The sequence below is a fragment of the Mandrillus leucophaeus genome, unplaced genomic scaffold (assembly GCF_000951045.1).
Source record: "Mandrillus leucophaeus isolate KB7577 unplaced genomic scaffold, Mleu.le_1.0 Scaffold401, whole genome shotgun sequence".
Lineage (NCBI taxonomy): Eukaryota > Metazoa > Chordata > Mammalia > Primates > Cercopithecidae > Mandrillus > Mandrillus leucophaeus.
Window position 1 is genome coordinate 759,710 of NW_012104266.1, and position 18,264 is coordinate 777,973.

General features: G+C 34.8%; 1 protein-coding gene across 2 annotated transcripts in view; it reads right to left on the minus strand.

The window, feature by feature from the left end:
- Positions 1-18,264, minus strand: part of TEX11 (testis expressed 11) — a 360,505-nt gene that overhangs the window by 112,738 nt on the left and 229,503 nt on the right. For both annotated transcript variants that reach the window (XM_011992031.1, XM_011992030.1), the window contains one exon: positions 12,759-12,896. In XM_011992031.1, the coding sequence (XP_011847421.1) occupies positions 12,759-12,896 (138 nt within the window). The remainder of the gene's footprint in view (positions 1-12,758; positions 12,897-18,264) is intronic.

Below are 18,264 nucleotides of genomic sequence, written 5' to 3' on the forward strand. Positions count from 1 at the left end.
TTAAAAAAAAAAAAAAAAAAGGCAGCAGCAGCAAAATATCCCCACAGAAAATGAAAGCATGTCACAAAAATGTGCTTAAAAAAAAGGTCAAAATCATAACTGACTATTTCAAAATGAGCTAAACACATTTAAAAATGATACAAGATATGAAAGATCAACATAAATAAGAATTAGAGGCGGGGCATGGTGACTCACACCTGTAATCCCAGCACTTTGGGAGACTGAGGAGGGCGGATCACCTGAGGTCAGGAGCTCTGTCTGGCCAGCCTGGCCAACATGGTGAAACCTCATCTCTACAAAAATACAAAAATTAGCCAGGCATGATGGCGGATGCCTGTAATCCCAGCTACTCGGGAGGCTGAGGGAGGAGAATTGCTTGAACCTGGGAGGCGGAGGTTGCAGTGAGCCGAGATAGCACCACTGCACTCCAGCCTGGGCAACAGAGCGAGACTCAGTCTCAAACAAACAAACAAACAAACAAAACCATAGTAATAATTAGAAAAACTCAGAAATGAGGTGGTAGAGCTAAGGAAAATATTAGAAGTAAAAGAAGTAATTTCAGAAATGAAGACTAACAAGAAGAAAGTCAAAAGTAAATAAATACAGCCAATAATGCCAAAAGAGACTAAAAGTCAAAAAGAAGAAAAAATTTGAAGTTAAGAAGGAATGAAGATAATGTATATTTTACCACAGTAAAAGATAAACACTAAAAAATCAAGATACCCAAAGTGATCTACAGATTCAATATAATCCCTGTGACAGTTCCAAGGGCATTTTTTTTTTCATAAATACAAAAACCCATCCTAAAATTCATATGAAGTTTCAAGGGATCCTGATTTCAAGACTTAGCTATGAAGATATAGTAATCAAAACAGTATAGTACTGAGATAAGGACTGACATATAGACCAATGGAACGTAATAGAGAGCCCAGAAATAAACCCTCACATATATGGTGAAATGGTTTTTGACAAGGGTTCCCAAACTATTCAATAGGAAAAGGACAGTCTTTTCAACAAATGGTGCTGGGAAACCAGGATATCCACATGCAAAAGAAAGAAATTGGATCTTTACCTTATATCACACATAAAAATTAACTCAACATGGATTAACGGTGTAAACATAAGAGCTAAAACTACACAAGTCTTAGAAGAAAACACATGCGAAAATCTTCATGACATTGGATTTGGAAATGATTTGGACATGACACCCAAAGCACAGTCAGCAAAAGAAAAATCAGATAAATGGACCTCATCAAAAATTTTTAAAAATCTACTGCTCTTCAAAAGACACTAAGAAAAAGACAACCCACAGAATGTGAAAACATATTTGCTAGTCATATTTTGGTAAGGGGTTAATATCTGAAATATATAAATAATTCCTACAACTCAACCACTATAAAATACAAACCCCAATTAAAAATGGGCAAAGGACTTCAATAGGCATTTCTCCAAAGAAGATACACAAATGGCCAATAAGCACATGAAAATATGTTCAACATCACTGGTCATTAGGGAAATGCAAATCAAAAACACAATAAGCGAACACTTCAAACCCATGAGGATGGCTTTTGTCAAAAAACCTAAAAATAGTAAGTGTTGACCAGGATGTGGAGAAATTGGAGTACTTGTGTATTACTGGTGGGAATGTAAAATGGTACAACCATTGTGGAAAAAAGTATGATGATTGTTCAAAATGTTAAACATAGAATTACCATATGATCCAAAGATTATATTATTAGGTAAATACTAAAAAAACCCTGAAAGCAGGAACTCAAAAAGATACTTGTAATATCTATGTTCATAGAAGTATTTACTCATAATAGCCAAAATGTCAAAGCAACCCAAGTGTCCAATGAATAGATGAATGGATAAACAAAATGTGGTACAGTTATGTGTCACTTAACAACAAGGGTACATTCTGAGAAATGTGCCATTAGGCAATTTCGTCTTTGTGCCAACACCGTAGTGTACTTACACAAACTTAGATGGTATAGCCTACTATACACGACTATATGGTATAGCCCATTGCTCCTAGGCTACAAATCTCTACAGCATGTGACTGTACTGAATACTGTAGGCAATTTTAATGGTAAGTATTTGTATATCCAAACATATCTAAACCTAGAAAAAGTACAGTACATATAGAGTATAAAAGATAAAAAATGGTACACCTGTATAGGGTACTTACATGAATGGAGCTTGTAGGATTGGAAGTTGCTCTGGGTAAGTTAGTGAGTGGTGAGTGAATGCGAAGGCCTAGGATATTACTGTATACTACTATAGACTTTATAAACACTGTATACTTAGGCTATGCTCAATTTATAAAATGATATTTTTCTTTCTTCAATAATGTAGTTTACTGTAACTTTATTTATTTATTTATTTATTTATTTTAATTATACTTTATGTTCTAGGGTACGTGCACAACGTGCAGGTTTGATACATATGTATACATGTGCCATGTTCGTGTGCTGCACCCATTAACTCGTCATTTACATTAACTTTATAAACTTTTTAACATTTAAAAAGCTTTTTGAGTATTTTGTAATAACACCGAGCTTAAAATACAAACATTGTGCAGTTATACAAAAATGTTTCCTTTTTATATCCTTATTCTATAAGATTTTTGATTTTTAACATTTTAAAATCTTTTTTGACTTTTCAAACTTTTTTGTTAAAAACTAAGACATGAGCAAACACATTAGTCTAGACCTACACAGGGTCAGGATCATCAGTATCACTGTCTTCTACCTCCACATCTTGTCCCACTGGAAAGTCCTCAGGGGCAATAACATGCATGGAACTGTCACCTACTATGATAATGCCTTCTTCTGGAATACTTCCTGAAGGACCTGTCTGAGGCTGTTTTATGGTTAATTTTGTTTTATGTGCTCTAAAATAGCAATAAAAGGTTGGGCGTGGTGGCTCACACCTGTAATCCCAACACTTTGGGAGGCCAAGATGGGAGGATCACCTGAGGTCAGGAGTTCAAGACCAGCCTGGCCAACATGGTGAAATCTCGTCTCTACTAAAAATACAAAAAGTATCCGGGTGTGGTGGTACACGCCTGCGATCCCAGCTACTTGGGAGGCTGAAGCAGGAGAATCACTTGAACTCAGGAGGTGAAGGTTGCAGTGAGCTGAGATTGTACCACTGAGACTTCGTTTCAAAAAATAAAAGAAAATAAAACAAAATAGCAATAAAATATAGTATAGCAAGTACTAGGTGATAGGAATTTTTCATCTCCATTATAATCTTATGGGACTACTGTTGTATATGTGTTCCATCATTGACTAAAATGTTATATGGCACGTGACTGTATATACATACAATGAAATATTATTCAACCTCAAAAAAGAAGGAAATCCTGACACATGTTGCAACATGGATGAACCTTGAGGACAATTTGCTAAGCCAGACACAAAAGAACAAATACTACATGATCCAATTTATATTAAGTACTTACAATAGTCAAGATCATAGAGACAGAACATAGAATGGTAGTTTCCAGGGACTAGGGGGAGGGGAAATGGGGAATTTTTATTTAAAGGGTATAGTGTTTCAGTTTTGCAAGATAAAAAGAGTTCTGAAGACAGATGGTGGTGGTGGTTTCACAACAATGTGCCTGTACTTAATGCCACTGAACTGTATACTTAAAATGGTTAACTGTAAATCACTTTCAGTGGTAAATTTTATGTTATATATATATATTTTACCACAATTGGAAAAAATCAATTGAATTTCTATATGTTAGCAATGAAAAACTGGAAATTGAAATTAATAGACCAAGATCATTTGCAATATCATCAAAAACATAAATTCTTTAGGATAAAGTTAACAAAATATATACAAGATTTTTGTGCTTGAAAACTACAAAATATTGCTGAGAGAAATTAAAGAAGACCTAAATAAGTAGAGATCTACACTGTATTAATGGATTGGAATACTTATTAATACTGTTAAGATGTTAACTGTCTCCAAATTGATCTTTAAATTCAATGCAATCTCAATCGAAATTCCAGCAGGCATTTTTGTAGAAGTTGACAAGCTAATTTTAACATTTAAATGAAAATGTAGATAATCTAGAATAGTCAAAATGATTCCAAAAAGGAACAAAGGATTTACACAGCTTAAGTTTTCTACTTACTATAAAACTACAATGATCAAGAGAATGAGGTATTAGCATAAGAATAGATATCTAGAACCAATGAAATATAATACAGTCCAGAAACAGATCCAAACACTTATGACCAATTGATTTTTGACAAAAGTGCCAAGGCAATTCAATGGAGAGAGGATAGTCTTTCAATACTGGCGCTTGAACAACATGATGTCTACATGGAAAAAAAAAATGAAACTTGATCTATTTCTCACACACACACACACACACACACACACACACACTTACTTTATTCAAGATAGATCACAGACCTAAACACAAAAGCTAAAAGTATAAAATTTTTAGAAGGAAGCATAGAAGAATTATTTTGCCATTTTGATGTAAGCAGAGATTTCTTAACTAAGACACAATAAGACATAAACCATAAAAGAAAAATATAATAAATTTGATTTCATTAAATGAAAACCCATAACATATCTAGTAGAACAGTTAAAACTTAAAAGATTGGAAATGCCATATGTTGACAAGGATGTGGATGAACTGGCATTCTCATTCATTGCTGGTATGCTGGTAGGTATGTATAATGGTACAGCTGCTTTGGAAAACAGCTTGACAGTTTCTTATAAACTTAAAAATACACTTATCATATGATCCAGCAATTTCATTTCTAGAAACTTTGGTTTCTCCAAAGAGAAACCAAAACAAACACCCACACAAAGACCTGTACTTCAATGTTCATAGTAGCTATATTCATAATAGCCTCAAACGAAAACAACAAAAATACCCATTAGCAGATGAACAGATAAACAAATTGTGGTATATCCACACGATGGACTACTACTCAGCAATAAAAAAAAAAAAAAAAAAACTATTGATATATTCAACAACAAGGGTGATTCTCTAAAATTCTAAACTTGAGTGAAAGAAGCCAGATTTTAAAAACAGGTGAAGTACATACCATATAATTCCATTTATATGAAACTCTACGAAAGATAAATCTAACCTATAGTTTTGGAAAGCATGCCAGTCATTGCCTGGGGCTGGGAGTGGAGGTGAGGATCGACTGGGAAGGAACACAAGGAAATCTCTTGGGATAATGGAAGTCTTCTATATCTAGACCATGGTAGTGAGTAAATTTGGGGTATAAATTAGTCAAAATCATCGAACTATACCTAAAATGAATGCATTTTTGTATGTAAATTATATTTTTATAAATTCATTTTAAAACAAATTAGTAATGCCTTGTAAGGGTTCCTTTAGTTTTAAAATTCAGTGATTAATGAGCCTAGTCCCCCACAAAATCCTCTTTGACTATAATAAATTTTATCAGGTTATACTGATATTTTAGAAAAATGTGGGCAGAAGATACCTCAAAGTTCTCTTAGTCAAAAAATTCTTCTGATGCTTGAATCTCCTCTATAACATTTATACCAAGTCATTCAGTCTTTACTTAAATATATTCAAGAAGAGAGAATTCACTCTATTTTAAGAAAATCCATTTCAGTGTTTTGGTCTGTCAAATCATTAGAAAGGGTTTCCTTATGATAATCCAAAATCTCACTCTTTGTAGGTCTCAACCAGGGAAACACTCATGAAATAAATTTAATTTCTTTACTCCCTGACAGTCATTCAAACATTAGAAAAAAGCTATCATGTTCTCCTAAATCTTCCATTTCCCAAGTTTAACATCCACACTTCCTTTAACTGTTCTTCAAATAAGATGGTGTTTAGTGCTCTCACCATCCTGAGTGCCTTCCTCTTGGCACACTTGGGTTTGTCAATATCCTCCTTCATAAGTGGTGCCCCTCAATCCAATACAATACAGATGCTCCTCAACTCATGATAGGGTTACATCCTGATAAACCCATGGTAAACTGAAAATATCCTAAGTAGGAAGTGCATTTTCAACTTATGATGGATTTATCCAGACATAACCCCATGGTAACTTGAGGAGCTTATTGAATGAGTATTGCTTTCATACTATCATAAGATTGATAAATCCTAAATTGAACCCTTGTAAGTCAAGAGCTGTCTATACAGTTGTTCCCTAGTATCTGTAGAGGATTGGTTCCAGGACACCCTCAGATATCACAACCTGCAGATGCTCAAGTTCCTTATAGTAGTTGCATATAACCTACACACATCCTTTTGTATACTTTAAATAATCTCTAGATTACTTACACCTAATACAATGTAAATGTTCTGTAAATAGTTGTTACACTGTATTGTTTTATATTTGCATTATTTTCTATGTTGTGTTGCTATTTTTTAAATTTTTTTTTCTGAATATTTTCAGTCTGTGTTTGATTGAATCTGTACTTCAGATATATTCTAACCAGAGCAGAATAGAGGGTAATTGCCACTTTTTCTCCTTCTATACATTAAATCTCTATTGATTCAACCTAATTTGAGTAAACTTTCTTAGTATTTTTGGCTTATGCAGTGCTTATAGTCAATCAAATGTACAAGTGATTCACATATGCCGCTGTTAAAGCCGTATTTTATCTATTTTGTTCTTGTACAATTGGTTTTGGGGATCCAATTAGAGGATGTTTTGTTGTTTCCTGTTTGTCTTGGTCTTGCTAGAATAGGCTCATCATTTCAACCTATTAAGGTCCCTTAAGATCTGACTCTATCTTCTAACAAATCAGTTACTCTTTTCAGCTTCACATCATATGTACATTCAATCAATATTCACAAATGTCCTCATCTATATAATCCTATTCTAAGTTCATCTGGTATATACCACACAATGATGAGTGATTGAACAGTATTTTATTGTTTTCTAATTATTTTATATATGTAAATATTGTTTCTGCATTAATATTTTAGGCTCACTTACAGAATAGATCATGTCTTCTACTTATTCTATAGTGCTTGGCACAGATTAGACATTCAATATTCGTTGACTTGAAATCTCAATTAGGGTATTTTTACAGTACAGCTGTATCAAATGAGTCACAGCTGACCTTCATCTGATGTTTCTTTAGTGCTTTTTTTTTTTTTTTTTTTATATCCATATAGATGCATTTGTGGGAAAGGTACATCTACCTAAGAATTACAAAACAAAACTCAGAATCAGTCAAGCACAAGCTGATGAAGTACAGAGGCCACAGTGCCATCTAGTGAATATCACTAGTTTATGTCTGCTGGTCCCAAGCTCATTTTTGGTCCTATAATAGAAGGGCATGATTTTTCGAACTTTATATGGTAAAGAGAAACAATATATAATCAGCACATGAGACGTAACTGTCTTCACTTTAGGTCACATATTCTATGAATAGTCTCATCTTTGTGGCTGTTGTAAGTCTTATGGCCATTCTGTGGTTTGAGAGTGTGGTTCAGTTTTATCAAACTATAGTAGTACTAATGACATTTATGTACCTAAACTGCAGTTGCAAGCTGAGGATGAGACTTCTGTACTGAGCTAAAGAGTACCCAATTGTGCATTCCCATTAACTTACACAGATTATCACCAAAACAAGTCATTATCCATCTGTCAACTAACATTAAGGTTTTATTATGGTTTGCAACAAAATCCCAAGGTGTGATAAATTGCTTCTGTATTTAGAACCCAAGTTCATTTCCCTCATCCTTAATCCATTCAAACCTATGACTTGCACAAACCAAACATTTTTAAATCCTCAAAAATAATATAGCAAAATCATGCTACTGGGCTTAAGGCACTACAAACACCTCAAAGGCAGAGTCGATACCTATGAAACGACATTGTTCAATATTGTCTCATGCAAAGTACTGAAGATATCTGAATGGATAATAGCAATTTAAAAATTTGTATTTATACAATTTAGAAAACAAACCAAAGAAATGATCTATAATTAGCATTGTTATCTCAAAAAGATTTTGCCAAGTGTGTGAGCTAATGAATCTGTAACCTAATCTACTAAAAGTTCTGAGGAATCTATTTCCCAACTCCTTTGGCCTGCCTGTCCAAATTAACTTCTGACCTATGATTCAATATTTCATTTTAAATCAAAATAAAATGTGTTCTCCTCACCCTCAAAAGATAAAAGAGCTGAGCTGGAGAAAGTTATAGTGGGATGATTTTTAATAATACAATCCCATTCAGTTCTGATAATCAAAGAGCACTCACAGATCTTAATCACTATTAATTTCCAATTATGCATAGTAGCAAGGACAGAAATAGCATGAGGAAATGGAATTCCTTTATCAGAGGAAGTTGATTGACAGGTATTTATTGAGTCTCTATAACTATTTTTAATGTAATGAGCATCTACTATGCATTAGGCACTACGCTGGGTACAAGGGCAAATAAAGATAAGATATGGTCTCTATCCTCAAGGAGGTGACTGACAGTCCAATAGATGACTAAGACAGGTATAGAAATAACTAAAATATAATGCAGAAAATAAGTATCTGGGGATAAACAGAACTGTTACAAAGTCTTGGAGGAAAGGCAAGACAAGGAAATTTCCTCAGGAAGCTAAGAATGTCATTAAGAGTTAGGCTTTGAAAAAGGGAATTTTAAGCTAGGCTTTGAAAAAGGAATTTTTAGGTATGCAGGAAAGAGGTAATTTGCAATCAAGAAGCATGAAAAAAGATACTGAGGTAGAAAACATAGATCATGGCTAAGAAGCAGCAAGTACTCCAGTTGAGGACAAACATAGTATACAAGGAAATAAAACAGAAACAGTTTCCATGAAAGTAGGTTGTTATAAACCCAGGAAGCCCCTTGGATTATGTCTCCTGACATGAGTCTACTTCCCTTTGACTTTCTGCTATGTTTTGATCCAGCACAAAAGCCCTCACCAGAAGCCAAGCAAATGCCGGCACCATGGCCCTTGAACTTCCCAGCCTGCAGAATCATGAGCTTAAATAAACCTATTTTCTTTATAAATTACTCAGTCTTAGGTATTCTATTATACCAACACGAAACAGACTAAGACACCACTACTTCCCTGATCACATCTCCTAATTGCCCTAATGTTCCCTCGGCTCTAGCTACAGTGGTCTCTTTGCCATTCTTTAAATACCCTAGGGCCTTTGCAGTTGTTATTCCCTCCGTCTGGAATGCTCTTTTTCCTCAGGTCTCTACTTAAAAACAATCTTCTCAGTGAGGACTTCCCTGACCACTCTATCTAAAATTTCAACCATTCACCCTCCTCCAAAACATTTAATATCACCCTTTCCTGCTTAGTTTTCTCCTTAGCACTTATCAATATTTAATATACCAGGAGTCAACAAACTATAGCCTTTGGGCAAAATCTGACCCACCATATTTTTTGTACAGTTCATAAGTTAAGAACAATTTTACATTTTAAGTGACTGAAATAAATCAAAAGAATCATATTTTATGACACATGAAAATTACATGAAATTCAAATTTCAGTATTCCAAAATATAGTTTTATTGGAACACAGCCATACCAATTTGATTACATACTGTCTATGGCTACTTTCAAGACACAACAACAGAGGTGATTAGTTTCAACACAGACTGTATGGCCTGCAAAACCTGAAATATTTACTGTGGTACTTTACAGAAAGTTTGTTGACCCCTATAATATAACATAATACTTATTTATCTTTTTATTGTTTGCCTCTCCCAGTGAAAAATAATGGGGACAGCAGTATTTGTCCATGTGGATAAAGGTTTTTATATATTTTATTCATTACTATATCCCCAGTGCCTACAACAGTACTTAACACATAGGAGACAATAAATAAATATTTTTTAATGAATGAACACTAAAAAATATAGACAGTACTTTTGGATTAGAAAGTTTGGCAACAAAAAGAAGGATACAGAACTGAAGTTTGAGGAGGATTACAAAGTTGAAGGAAGATTTTTGGATAAAGAAGACTTCAAGGTAATTATATTAACAGGAGAAAGAAAAAGTAGGCCGGGCGCGGTGGCTCACGCCTGTAATCCCAGCACTTTGAGAGACCGAGGCGGGCAGGTCATGAGGTCAGGAGTTCGAGACCAGACTGGCCAACATGGTGAAACCCTGTCTCTACTAAAAATACAAAAAATTAGCCAGGCATGGTGGCCCATGCCTGTAATCCCAGCTACTCGGGAGGCTGAGACAGGAGAATCACTTGAGCTCGGGAGGTGGAGGTTGCAGTGAGCTGTGATAGCACCATTGCATGCCAGCCTAGGCAACAAGAGTGAGACTCCGTCTCAAAAAATAAATAAATAAATAAAAGAAAGAAAACAAAAGAAACAGTAGAGAATGATAGAGAATTATTAAACAGCTAGGGTTGAGATCTATAGATTAAGGTCCCCAGACAAAGTTACTTCTTTCTCGTAGGTAAGAGAAAAGAAAGGATGGGTGAAGAGATGAGAAACTGATGAAGTTCATGTCAGTGGCTACAAGCTCAGCAAATCACACAATAAGGTCTTTTGCTGCAACAAAGGAGAAAGCATGGGTGCTTAAGGCAGAAAAAGATGTTTTGGAATTACCACTGTGGGGAATGTGATTAAAAACTCAACAAGAGTCAGTATTGACTACCTAGCTGGAAAAACATGAAATTTTAGCAGATCCAATAAACATGGTTTCATAAATTTTCCCAACAAAGCTCAAGCAGCTCAAAGGAAGGAGTGAAGAAAGACAATGAAAGTTAACAAAGGTCAGACACTGGTGAGGTGGGATTATTAAAATATGATGGACTGTGTATTTTTTTCATCTTTCTGTCTGTCCTAGTGCATAAGAGGATATTCATTGCATATGGAGGGTATCCAATCAATGTCTGCTAAATTCAAGACAAGAAGGATGAAATGGAGAAATATACTGACAGTAATCAACAAAGTTACCTTGAACATATTCAAAATATCCTTTGGCTTCACCACTAATCTGGCCATAAATGATACAGTTACATATTGAGTACACATCATTAAAATACGCCTGGTTTACTGTTCTCCTATTCTTCCTAACCTCACTATTAATACCACTTGAATTTCCAGTTATAAACTCAGCCCTATACTAGGCTCTAGGACCAAACTTGACATTAGAAGAGATGTAAGTAGCATTGCTTCAAGTCTCAGAAAACTGTATCTAGTCAACTTGTATTCCTCTTCTGGTCACTGCTTCCCTGTTTGGCTCTATGCAGGGGCTATGCTCTTAAAAACAGTCTCATATCCTGGTCCTTTTAGGTTTGGAGATCTGCTTTGCTCTTTCTAGTATGTCTGCACACACTCCCAATCCTCAAAGATTTGTGTACTGTCTCAGAGTCCAAATCTCTGTGATTGAAACCCTGTTCCCTGCTGTTATATTTATGTGATGTCAACCACCTGTGTGCTTGACTTAGAGAATATTTCCAACATTTAGATTTCTCTCATTGCCATGCTCTGCTTATCTGCCCATTAGGATACCATGATGTCAGCTGCTTGGGTGAGTTGAAGGCAACTATATCTTGTTCGTCTCTGTAACCTCAGAGCCTAGCACAATGTCTGGTACTGTGTTCTTTCTTTCTTTCCTGACTGGCTGATTAGATATCCTCCCTTGGCCTGTAAATGCACCCATTCCCCAACTAGCATGTCTACATCCAGATATAGGTCCTTCCCAAGCTGCCTGGCTCACTGTGTCATAAATCATGGAAGTTATAAAAGCTCTGTGATTGCCTTCTTTATTGGTCTTCAAGTAAACAGTAGGCAACTACCTTTCTGAAACAGTGCTGTCCTGTGCAGAATTAGGTAACAAAATCTACATGATCATCTTCCTTTTAGATCTTAAACTGTAGGTAACTATTTTCTGAAACAGTTAAATGCTAGCCTGTGCAACACTATGATGAATTAAGCAACATTTCAAGTTCTCTTCCAGGGCTGTGAATTTATAACATATAAACTAAATAGCAAATATTTTCTTGAAAGAAAATCTAAAGTATTTAACTCAGATAAACAACCCTTCAAAAATAAACCTTCAAAGAAAATATCTGAAATCATTACCCTTAATCAACTAGGTGAACAAAGGTTAGACCTGTAATTTAAAACTTGAAAGGCAACAAAAACCTTTATATTTCATTTGGGTCCACACTTGTCTTTCCAGCTCTTTGTCCTTCCAAGAGCCAATACCCCTCATTATGTGTATACCATATGATACCCAAAGGAAGAAATGTCCTAATTGCTTTGGAAAGTATTTACTTTCTATCTTTAAACAAGCTTTTATCTTCTTTACCTTCTAGAATTTTGTCCTGATAAGAAATCAGTTAAAGAGCATTTTCTAGGGTGGTTGGAAAGGCAAGAGATAACCTAGAAAGTGAAAGAATGGCCACTTCATCCAAGTATTTGGTCTCAATGAATGCTTGACAAAAATGTGTACTTCAAAATTTAGTTTGCTGCAAAGGACAATATTACAGATGGTTAGTAGCAGATAACTTTGTTCAGGAGTTCCAATGGTATATTACCTTTCAGAATAGGGTGTGAAAAATAAAGGGTAAGTAATAGAATTAATAGTATTCCAAAGTCTCTCTTTCTTTGGGAAGTTTCACTCAATGTTTTCAGTATGAAAATCAAGAAAATGTCAATTTGACCTTGTTCTATTTGAGGGAACTCTCAAACATCCTAAACTAACAGCCAAGAAGTCACAGTACGGCATTTATCTCTCTGCCACTGCACATAAGAACATTTGCTACCTCTGAAAATAGATAAATCAAAGGACCTTATCAAGTTGTTGCAAATTCAGGTAACAGCAAGCCATGTTCCTCTGCAGCTTGGCGAAGTCCAGATCCATTTCATCAGGTGAATAAAACCTCAGAGAATAATAGTACCATTGTAGAGCATCAGCGTAATTTTGTACCTAAAGTTTAAAAAGAAACAACAAAATCACAGCGACATTGCTACCCTACCTTTCCCAAGTCACCTCTAGAAACAAATAAAAGATGCTGTTGGTTTCTTTTTTAGGCAACCAAAACACAATATCCTTTATACTGGGTTCTAAGTGCATTTTATTATCAGTCTTTGTCAACATAAGTTTTAGATAAAGTGGCAATCAATATTCTTTCTTTTTCCTACACATTAGAAATTTCACGCATAGGATGAAGACTCTAAGAGTGTAGTGAACCACCCCAGAAAACTTAAAATATATTTTAAAAGTTATTAAAACAACAACGATAAAAATTTTGAAAGAGAACACCCATAATTCACCGTGTTAATGTAGCTATTTTCAGTTATCTATGTTCAATTTTAACTTTATTCTTTTGTATATTTACCTAGTTGTAATCATAGCTTATATAGAATTTCATGTACTATTCTTTCCATTTAATTTTGTTTTGTACATATTAATCTATGTTGCTATGTAGTCTTCACAGTAATCAATTTTAAGAGATACATAACATTTAATCAAATATATAATGATTTTCTTAATGTTAGCTAGTTAGTGAATTTGCAGGGTTTTTACTATTGTAATTGATTCTGCTGTATTTTTATACAAAAGTACTTTTTTCTCCTGAGTAACTTTAAAATTTTCAACGGTAAGAAGCTAGCTAGGGAAAATCTGATAGAAATAACCTGGATAATTATTTCTTAATCTAAGAAAACTGAGACTGCTTATAAACCAAGGTAAGGTAAATGACTCCCTCGTACCCTATCAAGAAGCTTCATATTTTCCAATTAAGAATAGGAGCCATTAGGACCTTCAAAGAATAAAACATCCTCTTCAACTAGAAATAATTGTCCTGAATAGGTAAAACACTGCCTTTGACTATTACATTAGTCAGAGTAGATTAGAAACATGTCATATTAGAAATAGTCAATTAGAACTAAGACTACATTCCTCTCCAGTGTTGGAAGTGGATGTTTTAAGAAAATTATTCAGCAAGACTGGAAAATAAGAGGAAAGAAAAATAATCATTAGAAGAATGGGAATTCTGAAGTAGTTCTTCACCTATTAAGTAAAAAAATAAAGGCTTTCTAAAAGAAAATACGAGTATCATTCTATCTTGCAGTGCCTAACCATAAGGCCTAGGTCTCTACATGCTCTTATAAGGGATTCTCTTTCCTTCTCTTGGGTCTAATTCTTTGTTTCTCAAACTTTGTTCCCTTTTTTCTCTTCACATCTTTCTCCTATGAAACCTACCATAACATTTTTTGGAAAACAGTTTTATTGAAGTACAATTGACATACAAAACGCTATGCATATTTAAACTGTACAATTATATATATATATATATATATATATATATATATAAAAACATCAACACAGTCAAGGGAGTGAACACATCCATCACAACCAAGTTTTCTTTGTAATCCCTCAATCCAGCTCATTCTGGTCTCTCATCCCCCAAGCAATTATGGATATGCTTTCTGTAACTATTAATTTTTATTTTATAGGCTTTTGTAGAATTCAATCATCTAATATGTAATAATACTTTTTTGCCTGGCTCCTTTCACTCAGCAAAACAGTTTCTAGATTTATCCCCATTATTGCATCTATCAACAGTTCATTCCTTTTCATTGCTGAGTAGTATTTCATTGAAGGATATACCAGTTTGTTTATCCACTCATTTGTTGATGGACATTTGGCTGTTTCCAGTTTTTAACTATTACAAATAAAGCTGCTATCAGCTTTTACATGCAAGTTTTTGTATGGATAAATAATTCCTTTTCTCTTGAGTATGTACATAGGATTGAAATGGCTGGATCACATGGTAGGGGCAAGTTTAACATTTTAGAAAACTGCCAAACTATTTTCCAAACTGTTTGTACTACCTTATATTTCCACCATGAAGTTACAGTTCCTCAACATCTTCATCAGCATTTGGTATGGTTAATCTTTTCCATTTGGTTTTTCTAAGAATGATGTATTGGTATCTCCTTGGGGTTTTCATTTGCATTTCCCTAATGACTCATAAGTCATCTTTTTTTGTGTGTGCTCATTGTCATGCACATATCCCTCTTTGGTGAAATGTCTGTTCATATCCTTTGCTAATTTTTGAGTTGGTTTTGTGTGTTGAGTTTAGAGAGTTCGTTTGAGCTATTAGCCCATTATTGTACACATGGTATGAAAATTTTTCCCCCAGTCTGTAGCTTTTTTCATCCATTAAACGGGATCTCTCTTTTTTTTTTTTAAGTATAATTTTCGCTTTATTTTCTTCAGAGGATAGCTTTTTTCAGTCCTTAAGGACTCAGCTCCATATGTAGGCTTTGGTGGAGGTTGGTGGGCAGCACCCACAGGTCTAAATCAGGGTTGGGGTGTTTGGTTCTTACGGGCTTCACAAGATTGATTCTGGACTACCTTGCTGCAAATGGTGCAACTCATGGAGTAATGTAGCTTCACAAACAGCTTGGGAAGCACATAGACATCAAAGACACTGGCTTCAGATATTTCCCTGATAGTTGTGGCCTCTACTATGTTCTGTTGTTTTCTTTGTTTTTAGTTTTTGAGACAGGATCTTGCTCTGTGACCCAGGCTGGAGTGAAGTGGCATGATCACAGCTCACTGCAGGCTTAAACTCTTGGGCTCAAAGGATCCTCCTGCCTCAGCCTCCTGAGTAGCTGGGACTACAGGTGCATGCTACCACACCAGGCTAAATTTTTTATTTTTGTAGAGATGGTGTTCCTCTATATTGCCCAAGCTGGTCCCAAACTCCTAGGCTCGAGCAATCCTCCCGCCTCAGCCTCTCAAAGCACTGGGATTACACGCATGAGCCACCACACTTGGCTTTCTACTATATTTTGAATGATAAACTTCCTAACAGCCTTGTCTTTAGTCACATATCAGGTGCAGTTCATGCAGGGAATAGGCTGCACATGGCCATAGACCCTTCTGGCACAACTGCTGTTCCTTCTTTCTTTGTCAATCTTGGAGGTGAGGACCTGAGAGTGAACAGGACCTTTCACAGAGCAAAAGCTTTTAATTTTCATGAAATCCAGTTTATTAATTTTTCCTTTTATGCATCATGTTTTAAAATTTTATTTACTTATTTTTTTTAAAAAACCAGGTCTCTCTGTGTTGTCCAGGCTGGCTTCAAACTCCTGGGCTCAAGCAATCCTTCACCTTAGCCTCCCAAGTAGCTGGGACTATAGGAATGTGCCATTGCACCCTACTTGCATCATGCTTTTGAATCAAGTCTAGTAATTCTTTGCCTAGCCTAGATCCTGAAGATTTTCTCCTATGTATTTTTATAAAAGTTTTATAGGTGCACATTTTACATCTAATTTTGTAAGGTATTTAATTTTTGTATACAGTGTGAAGTTAAGATCAAGGGTTTTTTTTTCCTATGGATGTCCAATTTCTCCAGCACCATTAGTTGAAAACACCATCTTTTTCCATTGAATTACTTTTGTGCTTTCTCAAAAATCAGTTGAGCGTATTTGTGTGGGATTATTTTTTGGTTTTCCATTCTGTTCCATTGATCTATGGTTCTGTCTCTCTAATGATACCACACAGTCTAGATCACTGTAGCTATATTAAAAGTGTTGAAATTGAATAGGGTAATTCTTTCTGTTCTATTCTCTCTCAGGACTGTTTTGACTATTTTCTTTTTATAATTTTTATTTTAGGTTTAGGGGTACATGTGAAGGTTTGTTACATAGGTAAACACATGTCACAGGGGTTTGTTGTACATATTATTACATCACCCAGGTATTAAGCCCAGTACCCAATAGTTATCTTTTCTGCTCCTCTCCCTCCTCCCATCCTCCACCCTCAAGTAGACACCAGTGTCTGTTGTTTCCTTCTTTGTGTTCATAAGTTCTTATCATTTAGCTCCCACTTATAAGTGAAAATATGCATTATTTGGCTTTCTGATCCTGTGCTAGTTTTCTCAGGACGATAGCTACCAGCTCCATCGTCGTTCCCGCAAAAGACATGATCTTTTCTTTTTTATGGCTGCATAATATTCTGTGGTGTATATGTACCACATTTTCTTTATTCAGTCTGTCACTGATGGGCATTTAGGCTGAGTCCATGTCTTTGCTATCGTGAATAGTGCTGCAACGAACATTTGCATGTATGTGTCTTTATGATAGAATGCTTTATATTCCTCTGGGTATATATCCAGTAATGGGATTGCTGGGTCGAATGGCAGTTCTGCTTTTAGTTATTTGAGAAATAGCCATACTGCTTTCCACAATGGTTGAACTAATTTACACTCCCACCAACAGTGTATAAGTGTTCCCTTTTCTCTACAACCTTGCCAGCATCTATTATTTTTTGACTTTTTAATAATATGTCTTGGCTATTTTCATTCCATTGTTTTATATATAAATTTTAGAATAATCTTGTCTCTCTATATTTTTCTGATGTTTTTGTTTATAACCAATTCATATCTTTATATTTAAAGTACATTTCTTTTAAGCAGTACATAAACTCGGGTCTTGCTCTTTTATCTAGTTTGACAATCTCTGCCTTTTCACTGGGGTCTTGAGGTAATTTTCACTTAATGTGGTTTTTTAAAAATATGCTTAGATGTAAATCTATCATCTTGCTATTTGTCTTCTATTTGTGCCACCGTTTTTGATCACTCCTTCCTTTTTCTGCCTTATTTTAGATTATTTGAATACTTTTATGATTTGATTTTATCTTATTTTAAAAAAACTCTTTGTTTTGCTATTTTAATGGTTGTTTTAGGGTACATAGTATATATGTTTAACTTATCATCATCTATCTTCAAGTGATGTTACACCACCTCACTTATGGTATACTTCCATTTCTCTCTTCTTGGCCTATATGTTCTAGTCATGCATCTTACTTTTACAGGTTATAAACTGTAGAATACAATGTTATTACTTTTGTTTAAGCAATAAACTATCTTTTAAAGAGATTGTAATAATAAGAAAAAATCTTATCTATTACTCATATAGTACCATTTCTGGTATTCTTTATTCATTTGTATAGATTCATATTTCCATCTGGTGTAAGTTTCCTTCTGCTCAGAGGACTTCCTTGTAATGTAGACCTTTGAGTGATTAGTTATTTCAGCTTTTAAATGTCTGGAAGATTATTTTGCTTTCATTTTTTAAAAACATATTTTTATTATGGTAAAAAACACATAACATAAAATTGACTAATCTGCAACCAATCTCCAGAACTTTTTCATCTGGTAAAACTGAAACTCTATACTCATTAAACAACTCCACATTTTCCCCTCCTCCTAGCCCCTGGAAACCAACCTACCTTCCTTCCTTCCTTCCTTCCTTCCTTCCTTCCTTCCTTCCTTCCTTCC